At 49.7% G+C, this 20,091-nt stretch overlaps 3 protein-coding genes across 3 annotated transcripts; 1 reads left to right on the forward strand and 2 right to left on the reverse strand.

Annotated features, from left to right (window-relative positions):
* Positions 1-64: 64 nt before the first annotated feature.
* LOC122392474 (multiple epidermal growth factor-like domains protein 10) lies at positions 65-5,119 on the forward strand. Its single transcript, XM_043387357.1, has 7 exons — positions 65-249; positions 2,284-2,415; positions 2,635-2,790; positions 3,525-3,669; positions 3,917-4,027; positions 4,301-4,430; positions 4,718-5,119. The coding sequence occupies exons 1-7, from the start codon at positions 120-122 to the stop codon at positions 4,784-4,786; spliced, it is 873 nt and encodes a 290-aa protein (XP_043243292.1). The 5' UTR covers positions 65-119; the 3' UTR covers positions 4,787-5,119.
* LOC122392476 (zinc finger protein 512B-like) lies at positions 5,118-6,646 on the reverse strand. The gene is made up of 3 exons (XM_043387359.1): positions 6,554-6,646; positions 6,150-6,259; positions 5,118-5,793 (listed from the first exon to the last, which is right to left on the reverse strand). Exons 1-3 carry the CDS (start codon positions 6,566-6,568, stop codon positions 5,463-5,465), a joined length of 456 nt encoding a protein of 151 aa, XP_043243294.1. The 5' UTR covers positions 6,569-6,646; the 3' UTR covers positions 5,118-5,462.
* A 4,554-nt stretch (positions 6,647-11,200) lies between these two features.
* On the reverse strand, positions 11,201-13,646 carry LOC122392477 (valine-rich protein-like). The gene is made up of 3 exons (XM_043387360.1): positions 13,592-13,646; positions 13,245-13,330; positions 11,201-11,881 (listed from the first exon to the last, which is right to left on the reverse strand). The coding sequence occupies exons 1-3, from the start codon at positions 13,601-13,603 to the stop codon at positions 11,530-11,532; spliced, it is 450 nt and encodes a 149-aa protein (XP_043243295.1). The 5' UTR covers positions 13,604-13,646; the 3' UTR covers positions 11,201-11,529.
* Positions 13,647-20,091: the final 6,445 nt, after the last annotated feature.

A 20,091-nucleotide genomic window follows, 5' to 3' on the forward strand; every position in this document is an offset into this window, starting at 1 on the left:
TGGCCAACATTAGCTGTGCGCTGCAGGGGCACGGCCAATGATAACGCGTTCGGCGCGATACGGCCGGTCGTACGGAGGGGTCCGGCGCACAGGTGTGCCGCACAGGTGCCGCGGCCGCCATGGAGCACAGCCGCGCCGTCCGCTGGCTCCCGCTGCTGGTGCTGGTGCTGGTGCTCTGGGCGGCACCAGCGTGGTGCACTGGTGACGAGCCTGCCGGGCAGGAGCGTGGCTGCGGGAAGGAGGCCCCAGGTGAGAGGATCGGGTTCCTTGAGGGATCTGCGTACCTTGCGGTGTGCGACCTGCCGCGATATTCAGAAAGTGCTCTGTAGGTACGCATCGCCCGCCTAGAGCATGCGTGACGCGTGTCAGGTGTGTGTTACACAATGGTGGTGGGGAAAACGACCCATAAAACGCTCTCTCAGAAAAAAATATGGAAGCGGGATTCGGGAATATCCCACAAAGACAAAGTCATCAATGGGAAAATTTAGCCATTGTTGACCTCTGGTGACCTGACCATAAAAAGTGACGAGCGCATTTCCTTCACGATTTTGACGACCTTCCGAACGCCGTTAACCGCTTTTATCTTTACGTAATCCAGGATGATCGGAGGAAGGGGGGGGGGAGGGTGAGTGTCGAAACAACCCCTCGCCACCTCGATAGTCTACAATTTTCTTTGGTCAGATTTTGTAAAAAGAAAAAAATCGGACTGACGAGAGTGACAGCCCAAGTGTGATGTACTGTGAAATGCCCTGCATATTATGCCGACGACACAGACTTTATGGAAGGCTGACGGTTTTTGTCTTATAATTTGAATCGCCTAAAATATAATAAATTCTAATCCATCATCAAGAAGGTACCAACCTTATACACTGAAGTCGGAGTCTGAAGAATTTGTATGTATGTATGTATGTATTACAATCATGGACAATCCACACGGGGCGTGGCGATTACAGTCCAGAGTCTGAGACGGGTTGGAACAAAAACATGCAGGGGCAGTAGAACACAGGCATAACGATTTAATCACTGGACACTCACTCTCTATATACATACGGACAATTCAAGTCAGCGCGCCACACACGGCTGCGGGTACCCCCTGACATGAGTCAGCGTCGGGCGGTCGCGATCGCCGGACAGACTGCAGCCTTGGCCGCACGGGCGAATTGGGCGGGGCGCTGTTCGATGACATCGGGAGGCAGACTGTTGAGTAGCGCCGCGGCCCGGTAGCCGAATCGTCGCTTGCCTGTCTCGAGCCGCGAGCGTGGGAGGTGGAAAAGGTGGTCTTGCCGGGTGGACCTCTTTCACTGTGGCAGACGTGGCTACACGCGTTCAGCTATCGCTCTCTAACAATTATTGCATATATTTACACTCGCGGTGTGTCGCAGATTGCACATTGTGTTCTCGCTGCGGTGTTGTTTATATAGTTATCAGCGGCCTAAGTACCGGGAGAGCAGTGAGGTCACCGTTCGGCCGGCTGTGACGAGGTTCCCTGGGCTGTGACCGGCCCGGGCGGCCGGCGGTCGAGAGCTCCGATACGTGGTGAGCCAGGTCGGGATTTCCGCAGCTATCGGCGCCCCTGACCGCCACTCTGACGTTGTTCTATATGCTCTGCTCTGGCACTCTGACCTGCCGTGTCGAGCGACCTCCGCTGGACCGTGGCGATAAGAAGGTACCGAGCCACGGTCGGCACCTCCATCGCACAGCGGCCGTTAATTGACGAATCAATAGATAAATACCGTCAAAAGTGCCGCCTACTCGTAGGTCACGGATACACGGGCTGGTCAGTGGTCAGCAAAGAGATCAAGGCTATGTAGACGTCGCACGACGAACGTGTGAAGAATGTTAGTCTAAGCAAATGTTTTGTGTATTGCTGAACACACCATCCGTTTTATGATGAAATGGCGTGAGACATCGAGTAGATATAAGACATGCGTTGAAAGGACAATGATCAAGCAAGAGCGCTTACTCCATTGATCCAGGTCGTTCGTTCGACATTCTGACGATTCTAGTTAAAATCGAACGGCATAAAATATGTTGGCGCTGTTATTCTGCCGACTCATGGGGCGATTCACATTTATCTCTGTTTGTGCTTCTGCTCCGGCAGTTTAGTGGGAATCCCTATCTCTAGCTCACCAGAGACCTTTATCGTTCCCTGTATCTGATACGGTAGTGACTAGTGACGTAGGACCTACGTCTGATATAGGTAGAGTCACGTTTTTGTGACTGTGCCGGTGTTGACGTTTGTGGCTCTTTTTCACTTGTGGTGACCTTTGCGTGCTCCGACAGCGTCGTTCGTCGGCCTGAGAGAGAGTTGTTCCTGTGACATAGGATGTGACGTCACGCAGAACCTGGTCTGTGAAGGCGGCGAGTGTATCTGCCAGCCGGACAGCGTGGTCGTCAACCAGACATGTCTGCTCAGTAAGTCAACGTAATTAGACGGTGGGTCATGAGTGATACGCTTAATCTCGGATAGATAGCCATGATAAAAATGCTCTATTTTGCAATTTCCAGACTAAACGGTAGACTCCTAATGGGAGTCGTGTTGTAACAGACTGGCTTATCTCTAACCGACGGTAGTTTCCGTCGAGAGAGGCCGTGCCCCCGCCGACCGTCCCTGACTGAGCGGCCCCATTGCAGAGAGTCACTATAACGAGACGTGCGGCGCCGACTCGCAGTGCGCCGACACCCACCAGGCGTGTGACCCTGCCGTGGGCCGCTGCCGCTGTCAGCCCGGCTACACCGAGACCGCCGACAGCCAGAGCTACCTGACGGCCATCTGCCGACCCGCCGGAGGTAAGGGCTCACTAACCGCCTGTCAGTCGGCCCGGCAGACGGATCCAATAATCTGCCGGCCTGCGGAAGGTAAGGACTTATACAAGCTTCGTGCAGGTCAGTGCGACCAACCGACCGACCTTATGGCAGAACTAGATTCAGCAGTCTTCAAGTTCACTAGGTCTGAACTTACGAATGTTATGATCGAGTAAAAAAAGCTGTCATTACTCTGCGAAGGCCAGTTGACACCTACCGTGACCATGGGATCGACTGGGCGATACCCGCCGAGTGTTACAGTAGCCGACTGTAACTGTGACTGTATTGTGACCGTCAGAGCGGTGCTAATTGGGTGACAACTCTATCACTGTAGCCCTGTAACTGTGAGGCTGGCTATGACGGTAACTGTCTCCGTTATATCGGGGCAGGCTGGGTGACGACTGGACTACTGTAGCGGGCTGTTACTGTGACTGTAGCTGACTGTCATACAGAGCGTGATGGTCTTGGTGACAACTGCACTACGGTAGCCGACTGTAACTGTGAGTTGTGACTTTGTCACACAGAGCGTGGTCGTATTGGCGACAACTGCACCACGGTAGCTGACTGTAACTGTGACTTTGTCACACAGAGCGTGGTCGTATTGGCGACAACTGCACCACGGTAGCTGACTGTAACTGTGACTTTGTCACACAGAGCGTGGTCGTATTGGCGACAACTGCACCACGGTAGCTGACTGTAACTGTGACTTTGTCACACAGAGCGTGGTCGTATTGGCGACAACTGCACCACAGTAGCCGACTGCAACTGGCAGCTGGAGCACGCCAGCTGCCCGGCCAGTCAGCGCGTGTGCCAATGCCAGCTGTTCTATTACGGCGAGACCGGCGGACTCCAGTGCTGGGAACGGTAGGTGGGCATGGCGAGCGCCGGAGACAACGTATTACGACAATGGTTCTCTGTCCAATTGAGCAATTATTGAAAAGTTGTGTTCGGAGGTCAGATGTTTGATCCTTAAAGCCCCAAAATGTAGCATTTTGACTTGAATCCAGCACGTTAACACGTTTTATTTTTGCTACTTCGCTATTATTTTCAAATTTATCCAGCACTGTTACACATGCGTCACCGTATTGTTCATTTCTGCTCTGACCGGCAGTAAGTGGAGGCTGCCCTGGGGCTGGTGGATCGCCGTCTGTCTGCTGTCGGCAGCCGTCATTGTCATCGGCCTGGCGCTCATCATCACCTGCGCCGTCAAAGAGTGCCTCAGGTAACCATGGAAACGTGACGCAAATCCACAGGGACCAACATAAAGAACACATTGCCTGAGGAATATGTTATGGTAACGTGATACAAGTCCGCCGTTAGGAGGGTAAAGATCGCATCACCGTCCGAGAGCGACTATGTAACTAGTTACATAACAACGCACCAGGAAAACATACCTACATACTACCGCGTGAATTGGCTCTGTGGTCGCGGGCACGTCTCTCAATATACCCTTAGCCGGCACTGACCGTCCGTTATCCACTGCCGCGTCGTTCAGGTCTCACCAGCGCAGTCGCGGCCGGGTAGCGGTTGTCACGGGTGACATCAGGGACAACCAGCCGCCGCCTCCCTATATCGCCGTGGTGGGCACCAAGTCGGCGGCGTACGGCGCGTCTGACGGCCAGCAGGTCAGTCCATAGTCCCTCGAACTTTTATCGACATGGCATATGGAAAATCTTACGGGTGATTGTAACGTCCAATTAAATTATCGGGTTGAGCAAAGACCAACACACTATTATTACTTCATTAGATGATAAGTCATAAGCATGTAAGCAAATCAAACATGGGCACTATTTTTACGCCTATTTACGCATATATCTCCGTAAATTCGCGACTGAATTAAAGAGTTGTAGCGGTACTTGTCGATACTTTCCCAGCCAGCGGGCTAATAGTTATCAAATGACCTGTGTTTCAGAGTTACATGGACAACTATGGGTTCACGGCGTGTGACCTGGAGCCCTACTCCAAGAAGCAGCCGCTGTAGCAGTCTGCCAGTGTGGGGACGGATTGCCGTCTGCATAAGGCCAGTCAGTCAGAGGCGGACTGGTGCTTTATTAGACCAGTCAGGGGTGTACTGCCACCCTCATTGAATCAGTCCGGAGATGGACTCCGTGTGGTTATTCTGTGTCTGTTGGGAAGATGGTTATAAATCGTCCTCTACCGAGCTTAATGCGAAGTGTCATTAATAGCAATTCAGATTCACTATAGGATTTTCTCATCAATTAGGGCCAAGAGGTGTGGAAAGCTATGAACACCAGACCGTCATATTTGTCTCATATTTAAATATACGTACTGTCAAATATATTCTATTCATGTATTCGTGTTAAATATATTATCGTTTGCATTTTACATAGCACATTTATGCGCCGAAATAACACGGAATTTATGGGGAAATATTTGTATGTAAATAACTAATAAGCTTTTTTTCGTTTTTTTAACACAATGACCATCGCCTATACGCTGCTTATAAACCTTTCACTCTGGGCTCGTAGAACCAGAATTGCATGAGTACGCATTCCGTATGTTTCTCCACACTTGCACTTATAAGGTCACATGGCACATATGACATATCAATAAATACGCGACCCGCTAAGCTCTGCCAGCTATCCGCTGGGGATGGCTGTGAGCCGCGGTCGCCGGATCGACTAAGGTCTGCCGGCTCAGTGATACCCACCGCCGTGGCCGTAGCCGTAGCTGGGCTTGTGCACGTAGTAGGGAATGTGCACGGGCACCTTCTGCACGTGATAGCGGTGGTGCACCACCGGCACCGGCTTCACGATCGGCACGTGCTTCACAACGGGCACGCGCTGCACGACAGGCACGTGTTTAACGACGGGCACGTGGCGCACGACCGGGTACGGCTTCGGCACCGACTTGACGATCGTCTTCAGCACGGGCTTGACGACCTGCACCTCCTTCAGCACGGGATACGGCACCTTCTTGTACACAGGAACGGGCACGTGCTTCACAATGGTCTTCACCTTTTGATATCTGCAAACAGAAAGTGGATGGTCACTACGATGTAAATTAATAAAGAATAAACAAACAAACCAAGGTTAACCGCTTATCGGATAAGCGATCGGCTTCATGACCACTGGCCACGCCAGTTTTTATAGGTTGTACTTGCTTGAACCCATGGTGAGAACAGAACTTGTTTGAATAACAAATAAACTGCTCAGTGTCGTCCATTCACCCATTCGGTTCACACTAGAGTGTGTTTCCTATTGAACGAATGTGTTCAATTACTGTCGCACAATGTTTTATTTCAGAGCTTCTACGAGTTTCAACTCATTCACAGAGCTCTATTTCAGTTACATGTTACTTGTGAGCTCAGAGCCCTCACTCACCCATAGTGTTCCGTTTCGTACTCCTTGCCGTACGCGCCGGTACCGTAGCCGGCGTTCTGTTCGATGCCGCCCTCTGCGGCCACCGCAGCGGCCACAGCCACCAGTACGACCTGGGAACGGGATACAAAGTGAGAGGCATCCTGTGAGACAGGAAGGAGGAGCATACCCGCCAACTCCGATTGGTGGGGCTGTCATTCCCATCGGATAAATAAGAATCCAAGTGTGGCTCCTCACCTCACTCAAAGCAAAGCAACAGCCGACTGAGTCGTAGGCAATTTATAATTTACTTCCGGTAAGCCACTAGCCAGTATTGAATAATCATTTTATCCTAGCTTTCGGAAGTGCAACTCAGGAATCGGTGGAACGCCATCGTATTTCCAATATCAACCTGCCGCTGGTCTCACCAAAGTGTGCATCATGGTTCCTCTCCGATGTCAGCGGTTGATCTGCCCTTATCTGCCGTCGAGTGGAGGCTATATAGCAGCCGGCTCATCTGTGTGTTGACGGCCTCGCGACGGCCCGCCACCAGGAACCAGTCGATCGACAGACACTGGCAGCAAGAAGCCGGCTGGCGAGGGCGGCCGGTGCACTGCCGGGTCACAGCAGCGGCGGCCGACAGGGTCGCTCGGCTGGCAGGGCACGCCGGGAGCTTCAGTGCCGCGGGGAGGGGAAGGTTGACCCGAATACTTCCGATAGCCGGCATGGCGGCACGACAACTGAGAACGCACGTCGCACACCCGTAATGGTTGTTGTGTTGGGAAGGTCGGGGCCCGACGGCGACCACCTGAGGAGCGGCCCGTCGGCTCACACCGAGGTCGCTGCAGCAGTGCTTGGAGCGATCAGATGATAGCACTATATGACCTCAAATAATGCTGGGTCAATCATTTGTGCAGTATGCCACACGCCCTGGTAGAGGAGTGGGGAGTGAGGAGGGGTTAATGACGCCCCCCTCCCCGAGGTTTTTCTCGCGATGGCACCTGAGAACAAGTAGGTATATCTGCCCTTTGATCCAGACTGGGCCAGGGGCCGTATTCACGTCGACTTCGTAAGTCGATATTCTTTCGTAAGTAGGTACCTATACATGATTTGGTATTCACGTCGAAACTTCTTAAGTTTTTATCAACGGAGTTCACGTGATTAAAAAAAAAATTAAGAAGTAGGTCATGCGTAAGAAAATTCTTACGAAAATAATCGACGTGAATACGGTTCCATGGTCACTGCCTATGAAGTCATAAGTGAATCTCTGGACGGCCCAAAAGTACGAGTATCGCGCAAGGCGTATCGCGACTTCGCAACGCCCTCGGCACCAGGGAACCTTTCACAGGGAGAATGTGCTTAAAGACCATAAAGAAAGAATTCGAATCAATTTCTAGCTTAGGTTAAAGGCCAAGCCACCTAGGTCAACAAAGGTCAAAAAATTTCCGAAGTTTGACATTCTTCGACAAATCGGCTCATATAGTGCATGAGCTAATAGGGTGACCGGTTTTGCAAAAAGTTTCGAAAAGTTTTGCTCCCCAGGTCTAATCTAACGTATTTGGGGGTGCTGATCACGAATCCGGCGGAAAAAATATAAAATTCGAATTTTTTTTGACCGCCCCGGCTCTTTGATTATTTCCGGTTTTCTCAATTTTTGCATGTTTTTGAATAATATGATGAATGTAATGAAAAAATATTAAAAATGTATCGCTAAATGCATGTACCAGTCGATTCGGCACACAGCGGCGTCGAAATCGGCACGCCGCCTGCTTCACCGGCCTCGCAGGAAAGCATAAGGCTCGGAAGGTTTGCGTTAGTTACCCGATTCTCTCCATAGATGGCGCTGGCGTAGCCGCCCGCCGGCCGGTCGTTGCCGTGCCGTTCACAGCCCCGGCGGTCACTTGCGACCGTCGTGGTCGTTATGCTACGTCTATCAAAGCACGACAGAAATGTTCACTTCATTTGTATGTTACTTCAGACATATTTTAGACCTAATGTGGAATTGGATAAATGACTATCGTGAATTGGCGAAATGGTGGAGTGCGCTCGGGAGCCATTTACAATAGCGAGGAACGTAGGTGGATTGATCTGAGTAACATATGACTCTGCGTTCACTGTTGATATGAAGTTTATTCACACTATGTAGTATGTAGTCGGGTGACATGAGAACAAAGTGACTAACATACCTTGTGTACGACACATGGATGAAGCTAATGCTACTTTTTCATTTTGTTTCGGTAGGCCCGTTTGTTCAGAGCGTAGCCGTCCTGTCGGTCTGCGCCTGTTACAGCTGTGACTGATTCGGTGGTCAGCTTTACAGCCCTTTCGGTGGATTGGGTATGGCAGGGGACCCCCGTTTTGGAGTCTGTAGAAAGTCGCGCAACTCATCCTCGCTCATGTGTCGTACACAAGGGGGCTCAATGTCTCGGCCCTCGTCAACCGCTCGCTGCACGTTAACCAGTTCCATATAGTTGTTCGCTTGAACGTTAATTTCCGGCAGCCGGAAGTGCCGAATGGGCTGCTGCTGTGGCGGTGGGGGTGGCAGCTTTGGCGGCGGTCGTGGCGGCGGTGCCGGCGGCGGTGGTGGTGGTGGTGGTGGTGGTGATGGCCGCCGCCGTTTCAGACGCCGCTGCTGCTGTTGTGGCGGCGGCGGCGGCGGCGGTGGCGGTGGTGGTGGTGGCGATGGCCGCCGCCGTTTCAGACGCCGCTGCTGCTGTTGTGGCGGCGGCGGCGGCGGCGGTGGCGGTGGTGGTGGTGGCGATGGCCGCCGCCTCTGTCGCCGCTGCTTCTGCTGTGGCGGGGGCGGGAACGGCGGCTGCTCCTGTCGCTGCCTTTTTTGACGAATGCTCTGGATTAATAATCCAAAACGAATGCTCTGGAACGAATGCTCCAAAACGAATGCTCCAAAACGAATGCAAAACGAATTAATAATCCAAAACGAATGCTCTGGATTAATAATCCAGAGCATTCGTCAAAAAAGGCAGCGACAGGAGCAGCCGCCGTTTCCGCCCCCGCCACAGCAGAAGCAGCGGCGACAGAGGCGGCGGCCATCGCCACCACCACCACCGCCACCGCCGCCGCCGCCGCCGCCACAACAGCAGCAGCGGCGTCTGAAACGGCGGCGGCCATCACCACCACCACCACCACCACCGCCGCCGGCACCGCCGCCACGACCGCCGCCAAAGCTGCCACCCCCACCGCCACAGCAGCAGCCCATGCGGCACTTCCGGCTGCCGGAAATTAACGTTCAAGCGAACAACTATATGGAACTGGTTAACGTGCAGCGAGCGGTTGACGAGGGCCGAGACATTGAGCCCCCTTGTGTACGACACATGAGCGAGGATGAGTTGCGCGACTTTCTACAGACTCCAAAACGGGGGTCCCCTGCCATACCCAATCCACCGAAAGGGCTGTAAAGCTGACCACCGAATCAGTCACAGCTGTAACAGGCGCAGACCGACAGGACGGCTACGCTCTGAACAAACGGGCCTACCGAAACAAAATGAAAAAGTAGCATTAGCTTCATCCATGTGTCGTACACAAGGTATGTTAGTCACTTTGTTCTCATGTCACCCGACTACATACTACATAGTGTGAATAAACTTCATATCAACAGTGAACGCAGAGTCATATGTTACTCAGATCAATCCACCTACGTTCCTCGCTATTGTAAATGGCTCCCGAGCGCACTCCACCATTTCGCCAATTCACGATAGTCATTTATCCAATTCCACATTAGGTCTAAAATATGTCTGAAGTAACATACAAATGAAGTGAACATTTCTGTCGTGCTTTGATAGACGTAGCATAACGACCACGACGGTCGCAAGTGACCGCCGGGGCTGTGAACGGCACGGCAACGACCGGCCGGCGGGCGGCTACGCCAGCGCCATCTATGGAGAGAATCGGGTAACTAACGCAAACCTTCCGAGCCTTATGCTTTCCTGCGAGGCCGGTGAAGCAGGCGGCGTGCCGATTTCGACGCCGCTGTGTGCCGAATCGACTGGTACATGCATTTAGCGATACATTTTTAATATTTTTTCATTACATTCATCATATTATTCAAAAACATGCAAAAATTGAGAAAACCGGAAATAATCAAAGAGCCGGGGCGGTCAAAAAAAATTCGAATTTTATATTTTTTCCGCCGGATTCGTGATCAGCACCCCCAAATACGTTAGATTAGACCTGGGGAGCAAAACTTTTTGAAACTTTTTGCAAAACCGGTCACCCTAAATTGAGCTAATAAAGCTAGAGCATCGTTCGGCTTGAAAATTGGACTAAGGTCAAGGTCATGACCTGATCGGAAAGGGCATGTCGCATATTAGTCGACCCGTATCGTTAAGCTAAACACATTCAGTAATTGTCATCGCTCTAGCATGTCTCCATCAAAGTTCACAGCAGTTTCTGCTGGAGTGGGGCAGTGCCTGCACGTCCTAGGGTCGAGGAAGGTGCCGTTTTTTTACGCATTCACTTACATACCTACTTCTCCTAAATCTTCGTTCCTGTCGAGAGGGCAACACCATATAAATTGTCCGTAAATAGTAAATACCATCATATGCAATTCGTGTATGAAATCGATTTGTATGCATCATCATCGCGTTTTTATCATTAATCACCTACTGCGCGCTGATTGCATGAATTTGGCCTGAAGAAGTTCACGGACACTAGCCCCAGGTCAATGTTATAACCAGAGAAGAGATCAAACCAATAGGCATTATCAGCCGATCCGTATGTCCAGATGAAATTGTACACATCTGAACAGTTATTCGGATGAGCAGTTTCGTTCAGCCGGTATAATTCGGATGAGCATTTATTTACGGGGTAAGGTGGGCTACTGTGGAGTTATAGCGTTTGTCTACATACCTAAGCTTTTTTGTATAAATTATTGTCTAAATTTAGTTTCCCAACATATATTCACTTAAAAATAAACATCGCAATTCGCAAATTCATCGCCATAAAGTCGCAAAGCTCAGATTATACGATAAACCAAGAAAGGCCGTTTGAAAATATGTTCCATAAATACCATCGATGTATTATAAAGGCATGCCGAGCCGAGCATGGGCGACGTCAACTCTTCAAAACATGAAATAGGGTACTTGATTTGTAACAGTTTATTTCAATAAATAGGTAAAGGTGGCTGAAAAAATACAGCCATCAGCTTCCCACCATTCACTGACTCAGTCAGCGTAAAGTTCCACACCGCACCATGCATACCGGTTACAACAGCATACAACTAGGCCATTTCGAACAGTCGAACAGTATCGGGAAGTGTCTTTTACACTGTCGATGGACGATAGAACGGTACAGCGACATACCCTGGCCATTCGGCGTTGTGCACAGCACACCTGCAGAGACCCTGTTGCCGGCCTGCGCACCCGCACACTGTCAGTCTCATACGGCCCTAATACGATCCGTACCCGTACCCTCCGCCGTGGCCGTACTCGCCGTACCCGTGCTTCTCCTGCACGTAGATGGGCACGCTGACGGGAATTTTCTGCACGCGAGTGTGGTGTTTGACCACGGGCACCGGCTTCAGCACCGTGTGGTGCTTCACCACCGGCACGTGCTTGATGATCGGCACGTGCTTCACGATAGGCACGTGCTTGATGACCTCGTACGGCTGAGGCACTTCTTTATACACGGTTTTGTAGACGGGCTTGTAGACGGGGACCTTCCTGACGACAGTGTAGGGCACGCGCTGTTCCACCACGTAGGGCTCCTTCTTGACGTAAGTGCGCACCGGAGTCTCGTATCTGTCAAAACAGGAGCATTGTGCAGTTCACATCGAACTATATGGTATAATGAGACTAACGACAGGCGCAATGACATAACTTTTTTACGGGCGGAGTGTTGTGGTCGGATGCGAAATGTAAGCTCGTTTTACACGGTTCCACGGTTGGGGACTTCTCGTTCAGCCCCAGGGTCTCTTTAACTATGGGTCTGTTCCAGTCGCACTTCCTAACACCTCTAAACTCCTCCAAGAGCAATACAGGGTGTCCGGAAAGTCCTGGCGCTTCTTTTGGACGCCGTGTAACGCGCGCTGTGATTATTGGACATTCAGCCAATCATCACAGACATGACCCCTCGTTGATTGCTCAGCCAGAGGTCGTGTAAATATGACCTTGAAATCGTTTTCAGTGATGGGTAGATGGGCGAAGATGCGCCTTGTCGCTGAATGCCTGCGCGCGGCGGCCGGGTGCGACTTGAACGAGGCTCGAGCTGCAGCGCGATGCGGCGTTTTTCGATGAATGGTTTAGCAGGTAAAGGTTTATTTCGACTCGGGAATTCCTTAGAAAATATCCTCAGACCGTTTCGAACGCGATATGGGAACGGAGCAGCATTTCAGCGCGGCAATCGAAGAAAGTGCGGGGGTCTGATGGACAAAAATGTCCCATCATCTTCGTCAATGTCGAATAAATGAATAACAGGCTGGCCCACGAGGGGTTCCTGGACAGCCACATCAACCCGAGGGTCAAGACGACATGCCCTACGGGTCACTTCGCATTTCAACAGCACAGAGCACCCTCCAACAACGCCGCTGCCATTCAAGCTAAACTGACAGAGGAGCTTGCCGGGCCAGATCACCGTGGCGAAATGAGATCAGGCCGCCTTATTCTCCTAACCTGACCCGCTCGACTACGGCGTGCTACGCGTTTTGTAGAACAGGATCTAGGCCATTTCTCACCCCAACCTGGAGTCGCTGAAGACTCGCATCATGACAGCATGGGAGGACCTGGAAATGCCCCGCATCGTCAAAACCCGCAGACGCTTCCTCCCCTACGTCGAGGCCGTCGTCGGCGCCGGCGATGGTTACATTGAATGAGCACGTAGCGGAAGCATGTGGCTTGGTGTCCCTGGTCATTGTTTTGATCCATTGATTAGTATCTATGAACCAATGGCATTTGTTTTAGAAAATGTTGAAAAGCGCCAGAACTATCCGGACACCCTGTAGATAGAGGAGGTTGGAGCACGGCCCTCCTTGGCTTTGTAGGGGCTATAGCTGCCACTGGAACAGGGAAACAATCTAGGAGGAGTTGAGAGGTGTTAGGAAGTGCGACTGGAACAGACCCTATGTAGTTCGGCGACCGTAAGGTACCGGGGACCTCTTGCACTCACCCTGCTCCGTGAGCTCCGCCGGCTCCGGAAGGGGCAGCGGCCGCCCCGTCACCACTCACAGCGACCACTGCCACAGCCAGCACAATCTGGCAGCAGAGATATACCGAGGTCAAACGAAATAAATTCACACTCAGTAAGATATTGCTACCGGAAACCAGCAATATGTTGGTGAGATAAAGCCAGTAATGGATTGCTGAGCATCGTGAATGATTTGATGGACGGTGTCAAACTGTTATGCGTCACATACGCTCTGGGATTACCGTGGTGAACCGTCCATCTCCAGACATATGAAGCGGTTATGAGGCCACACCGGTTCAGCAGCAGTGAGATCCCAGAGAGCTACTCACAAAGGTCTTCATGATGAGAACGGATGCCGACTCTGCTCTTCTGATACGCGGTGGCTTCTTTTATGCGCGCGCCGGCAGACGTCTCGGGAGTGCGGCGATGGCCGTGGCACGAGCGAGGTCAGCCGGGTCGCCGCGGAGACCGCGGCCGACCGGCGGTCGAGTCACAGTAGACATCGTACACAGACACACAGAAGCGACCCGACCGGGAGCCTTACCGCAAGCTCAGTCCGGTACAGACGAGGACCAGCCGGGAGTCGTACTGACTTCATAGGCATACGGGTAGGCACGCTCGGTAGCCAGTCGCAACATAGCTCTGTCCCGAATGCAATTACATCGCAAGACAGAAGGGTGCTGTGTCAGGCCCCGAAATAAGTAGCGTTGTATCCTGCCTCATATATCGCTAGTGACGTGTTAAATTCTATCCCGGCTGCACGCTTAACTGTAGAACTATAATTAATGACTCTTATAGGTAGGTTCTCCCCGTAACTGTTGCATGGGAAAGATTACATCGAGATAACGTTTATTACCATTTTCCGCGATGAACATTGATGATAGAATAGATGAACATTTAACAGTCTGCTCTGAAGTTTCATCGCGGTTATAGGTATCTAATTTTACGGTCAGTCTGCTTGTGTATTAGCGCCATGCGTAGCAATTTCAAGAAACTGGTAGCCATCTCCATGCGTCCATGGCAAAAAAAGCGAGACTGGAGGGTCCGAAGCCGGGGCATAGTATGCAAAACCATGTATTTATCGTTTTGAAACGGTCAGTGCCAACTGCCGTAACGGGCTAGCTACTTCACTTCGTGTTCGGTACTATAACCGCCGTTCGCTCGCAAGAATCGCTGCGGAAAATGGCTCTGAGAACTGGGAAGGTATGGATCGAAGTCGCTCAGGGCTGTCCGTCTGTGAAGTCGCATTTTTCGGACGGCCTGCGAGTTACGACTGGATCCGCACGGTGGTCCACCCGAGCGGCAGAGCAGGAAATGAGGCGTCAGTTCCCAGAGCTCCTAGCCTCCCGCAGTCCTGAATGGTGAGCGCGTCAGCGAAGGAAAATATCCGGCATAGCTGTCATTTTCAACGGTAATTCATGTTCAACACGTTTACTACCTGTCCGTGTATACGTAAAAATTACTTATGCACGCTAGCCATTTGTGCCTGTTTTAAGAGCCCACACGCATACAGAAACGGTGGTGTCGGTACATCGAAACAGAACGGCTTCTTCTGAATTGTTATGTGGTGTGACGGCGAATCGCTGTCATTTGACAATTCCACATTCCACAGAATGAAGACAAGCTCATTTCCTTACGCCATGTGTCTAGGCAATGAATTGTTTATACAATGAGGAGCAGACGACTTCCGTGGTGGGTTTCCTTTTTTTAATTTCATTGATTCTATTGCTAGAAAATAAGTTACAGTTAATCCTCACCGGCAAAGGGGAGTCGATGCAACTCCTTCAGGTAATGATTTTCACGAGTAGCTCAGAAATGCATAAACGGAACGGATTGAAATGCAATATATTTAGGCTCAGCACCTATACATAGATCAACAATGAGTAGGTAACCTTCTATTATAAAATGTCTCATAACAATGTTATAATATAGGTACATACCTAAGCTTGCGGCTCGGCATGACAAATTAGACCGAACGATTATTTCACATTTCGCCTGTTTAGTACCACATTCACAGAGCATGGCACGGTTGAACGGTTCTACGTTAAACGTACAAAGTATAGCATGTAAATAGTGCTGTCCACTATTCGCCCGTGAGTTATCGCATAACCTCCCAGCTAGTTATATCAGTGCGTCTCGATCTATGTGCCATTCATTCATATCCAATAAAATAAACCACTCCACTTAACCCGCACCCCACGGGGGGGGGGGCTATTCATAGCCCCCTCCCGTTTTTCTGCAATAACTTCCAACCCACTTGACCTATCGACGCCAAACTTTCAGTACCTTCAGCTGCATCAATTTGACACCTTGTGTTAAAATTTGAACTTCGCAGCTACCATAGGTCGCCCGGAAATGACGTCAGAAAGATGTGATGTTCGGCCGATTTCGACGCAAAACATTGAACCACGGCAATCGCTCCCAATAGCTCAGTTTTTAAGCTAGATCCAATTTCTTTGCATGAGAGGACTCAGAATTAACTGCGCTATCAAACTGCTATCTCGGATTTTCAAAATTTTGAAAATTTCGAAAATCTTTTATAATAATATTCAAAATTTATATTTTTATATTTTTTCAAAAAGTTTTTGACTTTTCGAAAAAAACCGGAATATATGTGACAGAACGCATGCTTATGACTAATTCTAGCAAGTTTTAGCTAAATATCTTCAAAAATGGCCAAGTTATACGCATTATTGCAAAAAAAATTCACAATTATTAAGTTTTTAAATCAATTTTTCAGTAGGTACGTATTTGACATCGCACACCAATATAAATAGCACCATCGCATTCCGGAGCTCAAACTGCTTGCAATAGACACCTTTTTTGTTGAAAAATTTAAACTCCAAAATTTGACCTTTTTTGATCTGAAAGTGACCTGATCTAAGCTAAATTCGACTCAAAATGACCTCGAATGACACAGACGACATCAAATTCGAAATCTATGGCCTAAATGGACCATAAAACATGTGTCACGTGACCGACGCATGATATAATATTTCCGTGACCTGTGATGACCTGACCCTGACCTGAAAATCAAAGTACAAGTTTGGTACTCTCAAGGTATCTAGAGCATCTATTCACGAGTGTGTAAACCAAAAATGAGCCTGATCTTACTTTTAAGACGGCGGCCAGAGCACAAAATGTGAACAAGCCGAAATGCTAATAATTTTTACTTTGACCTGACCTGTGACGTCATCGGTGACGTCGAAGTCAATGAAATAAGGTTTCGCTCGACAGTTTTTCCGGGGCTATCAGACGCCGTTTGAATTTTGACGATCGGCCCAGTAGTTTCGGAGTTAGGAGGGGGGGGGGCTATGGAGAGCCCCCCCCCCCCAGTACCTAGGGCGTGTTATACGCAGACCCCAGTGGGGCGCGGGTTAAGTGAGTATTCCGTAAAATATTTTGAATAAATGCACATTTATATACCTGCGACGGAAGCAGTGCGGGAGATCTGTTCGCACAATCTAAATATTAACCGGGACAAATAATTCATCGATAACCGCACAATGTAATCCCTCAATCGAACCGAATGCACCCGCCTGCACTGAGCACTGCACGAGGAAGTGCCAGTTCCGTGTACGGACGGCCGGTGTGGGGCGGGGTAGCCTTGTATGTACCGTCCGAGCCGCAGCAGCAGTCAGCAAAAACCCGGTCTTGCTGCAGCTACCGGCGACAGGAAGCATCGCCCGTTCGACAATTAGGTCACTGTCATCACCCTTCCGAGTAACGACAAATAAACTGCAGCAAATAAAATTGGGTGAAATATTGACCGATGCATTGGCTGTCAAAGAGTCAACGACATCCGCGGCGCTTCATAAGGAAAGACTACAGGACCTTGGGAGTTATGGTGCGGTCTGAGGATGGCCGTGGGAAAACACTTGTATTGAGGAACTTCCATACGTTGGCAAGCACGCAACTGATATTCATAATCCGTGACATTTTAAAAAATTGCGCGGCGCGCAAGTTGTACGCAAAAGTGGTTGTAATCTTTGAAAAACAAAATTAACCCGCAACGGTGTGGTCTTGGACTTTCCAGTTACGTCCTGATCTGGGCTGTTTAAGCACAGCCATCAACGCCTATCTCAACATCTCCATAAGCTACACGACCGTCTTCGCCGTTTCATCCCCGATTGACTTTGAGCTGAGCGTATAAAAAGTAAAAACGATGTACGCCGTACCAAAACACAGCTAATTCGACTGGTACCCAAGTCACCGATGACCTCTGAGGTCAGATCAAAGAACCTAACAGGGCCCAGGGGTCTAGTTAGTGACTAATAACTGCGCTAAAAAAATAGTTGTTGAGCTACGATTTGGGCACCATCGCTAGCTGAAAAAAAAAACCCTCGCCCGTATAGGGGAGGGGTCGAACGGAACCCCTCGGTGTTTCACGAATAACTCGCGTAAAAAGGGGCCGAATGCGACGAAACTTTCAGTAACCTCGCGTTAATCAATTTTACACCTACCTGAAAATTTCATGACCCTGACCCAAATGACTTTTGACCTGTGACCTATGTCTCGAAGTCGAGACCATGTTTGGCCGGAATCGCGATTCGGCGTATGTCGGCTCGGGTTAGCCGCGCGGTAGCAGTCTTTTCGACTCGTGGTTTCAAGCGTTCAAACACGTGATATGCTTTTGTCCCATGCATTAGGGTGGGTGTCAAGGTCACCTAAAGGTCAGGTCAGGTCACTGACCTTTAATGACCTCAGTTCACTTTTTCGAGTTTTACATGTTGCTAGGCTAGTTTTTGGAGACGAATTTGAATTTAGCAGCCATTTGAACATTTACGAAGTAGTTTTGGTACCTTCGTAACATGTTACGAAGCAGACAGTGGTAGTTGACAGGTACAATGTAAGTACATACTACGAATACCCGGCAGGATCCCTACTGGTTGCCCTGACCTGACCCAGCCTGGCCTAAATGCATCAAAACACCATCTGTGATCAAAAGTAACATGATAGGTATTCGTGATCAGCACCCCGAAAACCCCGTAGCAGCCACACTTACGACGTTCTAACAGGTCCCGATTTTCCCGACTTTTGGGCCATTGACCCGACCTGGAAGGTCAACCAATGACCTAGGACCTTAAAATTGGGTATCATCGGCTTCCTTTCGTCGCGGGCAATACGCTCATTTTTTTTTTCGCGAAGCTCTAGCTCGATCAGAGGCCAAACGGCAAAGGGGGCCCAACAGATCCTCCACCCCCTATGCGTTCGCGGCTGGCAAAACACCAATACGGGCGAGGGTAAAGGAAGATATGCTACATGACCTCCCTCGACCAACTGCGAGACTTCAGCGGCTTTGATCTGATCTTGACCTGAGGTCAACACTCAAGTTGAGCTTTTCACAAGCAAGAAGATATCACTCGACTCGGCTAAGCATTACGAACAAGACGGTAGATAATCGTGAAACCGCCCCGCGGCCACTTTAGACGAGGTTATTTACCCCCCCCCCCAAAAAAAAACAGGACACATTTATTTGGGCTATTGACCTGACATTTGGAGGTCACTGGTTGATCTGAGGCCTCAAAATCGTGTACAAGCTCGTAATAGGGCACACGCTCATTTTTCCAAGCACTATCTCTCATCTATGGGGAGAAACGGAGAGCAGGGGCGTCGTTTTGTATTGGCCTGGGAGTGCCCGAGCACTACCAATGTTCAGCTGAGCACTACCAATGTGTTGTTGAGCACTCCCAACATTTTTCTTCACTTATTGAGAAAATTGCATTCAAACATGTCATACAAATAAAATGAATGAGGTTCTTATGTATAAAATCAACATGATAGCAAGTAACTTCAATGGTACCTAAGTGGTAACTATTGATGAAAATCTATAGACTTACTCCACAAGTAGATTGAATTTGAATTGGTTGACCAATTCAATCTTCTTGTAGCGTACCTAAGTCCATAAATTTCCATCAATACCTAGGTATCATTTTCACTTTCCACATCATGTCATTACGTCAAGTAATTTCAAGTTATGTGGTACCTACCTACCTACCTATATACCAAGTTTCACAATAGTCAGGGGCGTCATGCACATAAGCACATATGCAAGTACATAAATAAGGTTCTAGCCACAGTAGGTGCATGTAGCTGACAATGAGGTTTCACGTGTCTAGGACTCCGGTCCTTAACCCTATAAGTGGCAGGCTCCTGGCTACCCCGCTATTAGTGGCAGGGGGGTAAAATTGTATTGGTAATGCATAGGCGGTGTCAGGGCACCTATGTTGGGAGGTAAAACATAACCCCCCTTTTTGGACGCCTGGATCCGCCTATTATAGCAAAAACGTGTCAAAAGAGGATGCACAATAACTGTATATGTTATCACATGATACCTTTTATTCACTGTTCGTAAAACTGGTGCAGCATCGTGATCTTCGCCCAAATGACTCGCTTCACGAATAGGACCCCCCAATTCCCAGTGCTCTGGAGCCGCCCCTGGTAAAGTTATGAATTTGAAATTTTCAGGGAATGTGCCCAATTTAGTTTTAGGAAAAGTCAGAAAATTTCAGCATCGTAGCTTCAGCGGTTTCGGAGATATTCCCGAAAAACCTGAGGGGTGGATAAAAACAACCCCCCCTGCCACTAATAGGGTTAATGGATTTTAAGAGGCTCGAAAACGCAATTGGTTATAGAGGTCCATAACTGCCTCTGAGTCCCGCATACCACGCGACCGCCCCTAATAGACCCCGATCCGTCTCCACACCAGCCGCTGGAGGCCCTACACCGACTTCGGAAGGTGCCGCGGTGCTCCAGAATAGGCCATAGGTAGGGGAGAGCGGGGCCAGTTGAAACACGGGGTCAGATGAAACATGGCTTTATTTTCAAC

Source organism: Amphibalanus amphitrite, unplaced genomic scaffold (assembly GCF_019059575.1).
Source record: "Amphibalanus amphitrite isolate SeventyFive unplaced genomic scaffold, NRLGWU_Aamphi_draft 000487F_arrow, whole genome shotgun sequence".
Lineage (NCBI taxonomy): Eukaryota > Metazoa > Arthropoda > Thecostraca > Balanomorpha > Balanidae > Amphibalanus > Amphibalanus amphitrite.

Bases quoted from the DNA above. Each gene is read 5' to 3' on its own strand.
- LOC122392474 (XM_043387357.1), top strand. From the start codon at position 120: ATGGAGCACAGCCGCGCCGTCCGCTGGCTCCCGCTGCTGGTGCTGGTG. The intron at 250-2,283 runs GTGAGAGGATCG...GTGCTCCGACAG, and splicing joins CTGCGGGAAGGAGGCCCCAG to CGTCGTTCGTCGGCCTGAGA. The intron at 2,416-2,634 runs GTAAGTCAACGT...GCCCCATTGCAG, and splicing joins CAACCAGACATGTCTGCTCA to AGAGTCACTATAACGAGACG.
- LOC122392476 (XM_043387359.1), bottom strand. The intron at 5,794-6,149 runs GTGAGTGAGGGC...TTCTGTTTGCAG, and splicing joins TACGAAACGGAACACTATGG to ATATCAAAAGGTGAAGACCA.
- LOC122392477 (XM_043387360.1), bottom strand. The intron at 11,882-13,244 runs GTGAGTGCAAGA...CTGTTTTGACAG, and splicing joins GGCGGAGCTCACGGAGCAGG to ATACGAGACTCCGGTGCGCA.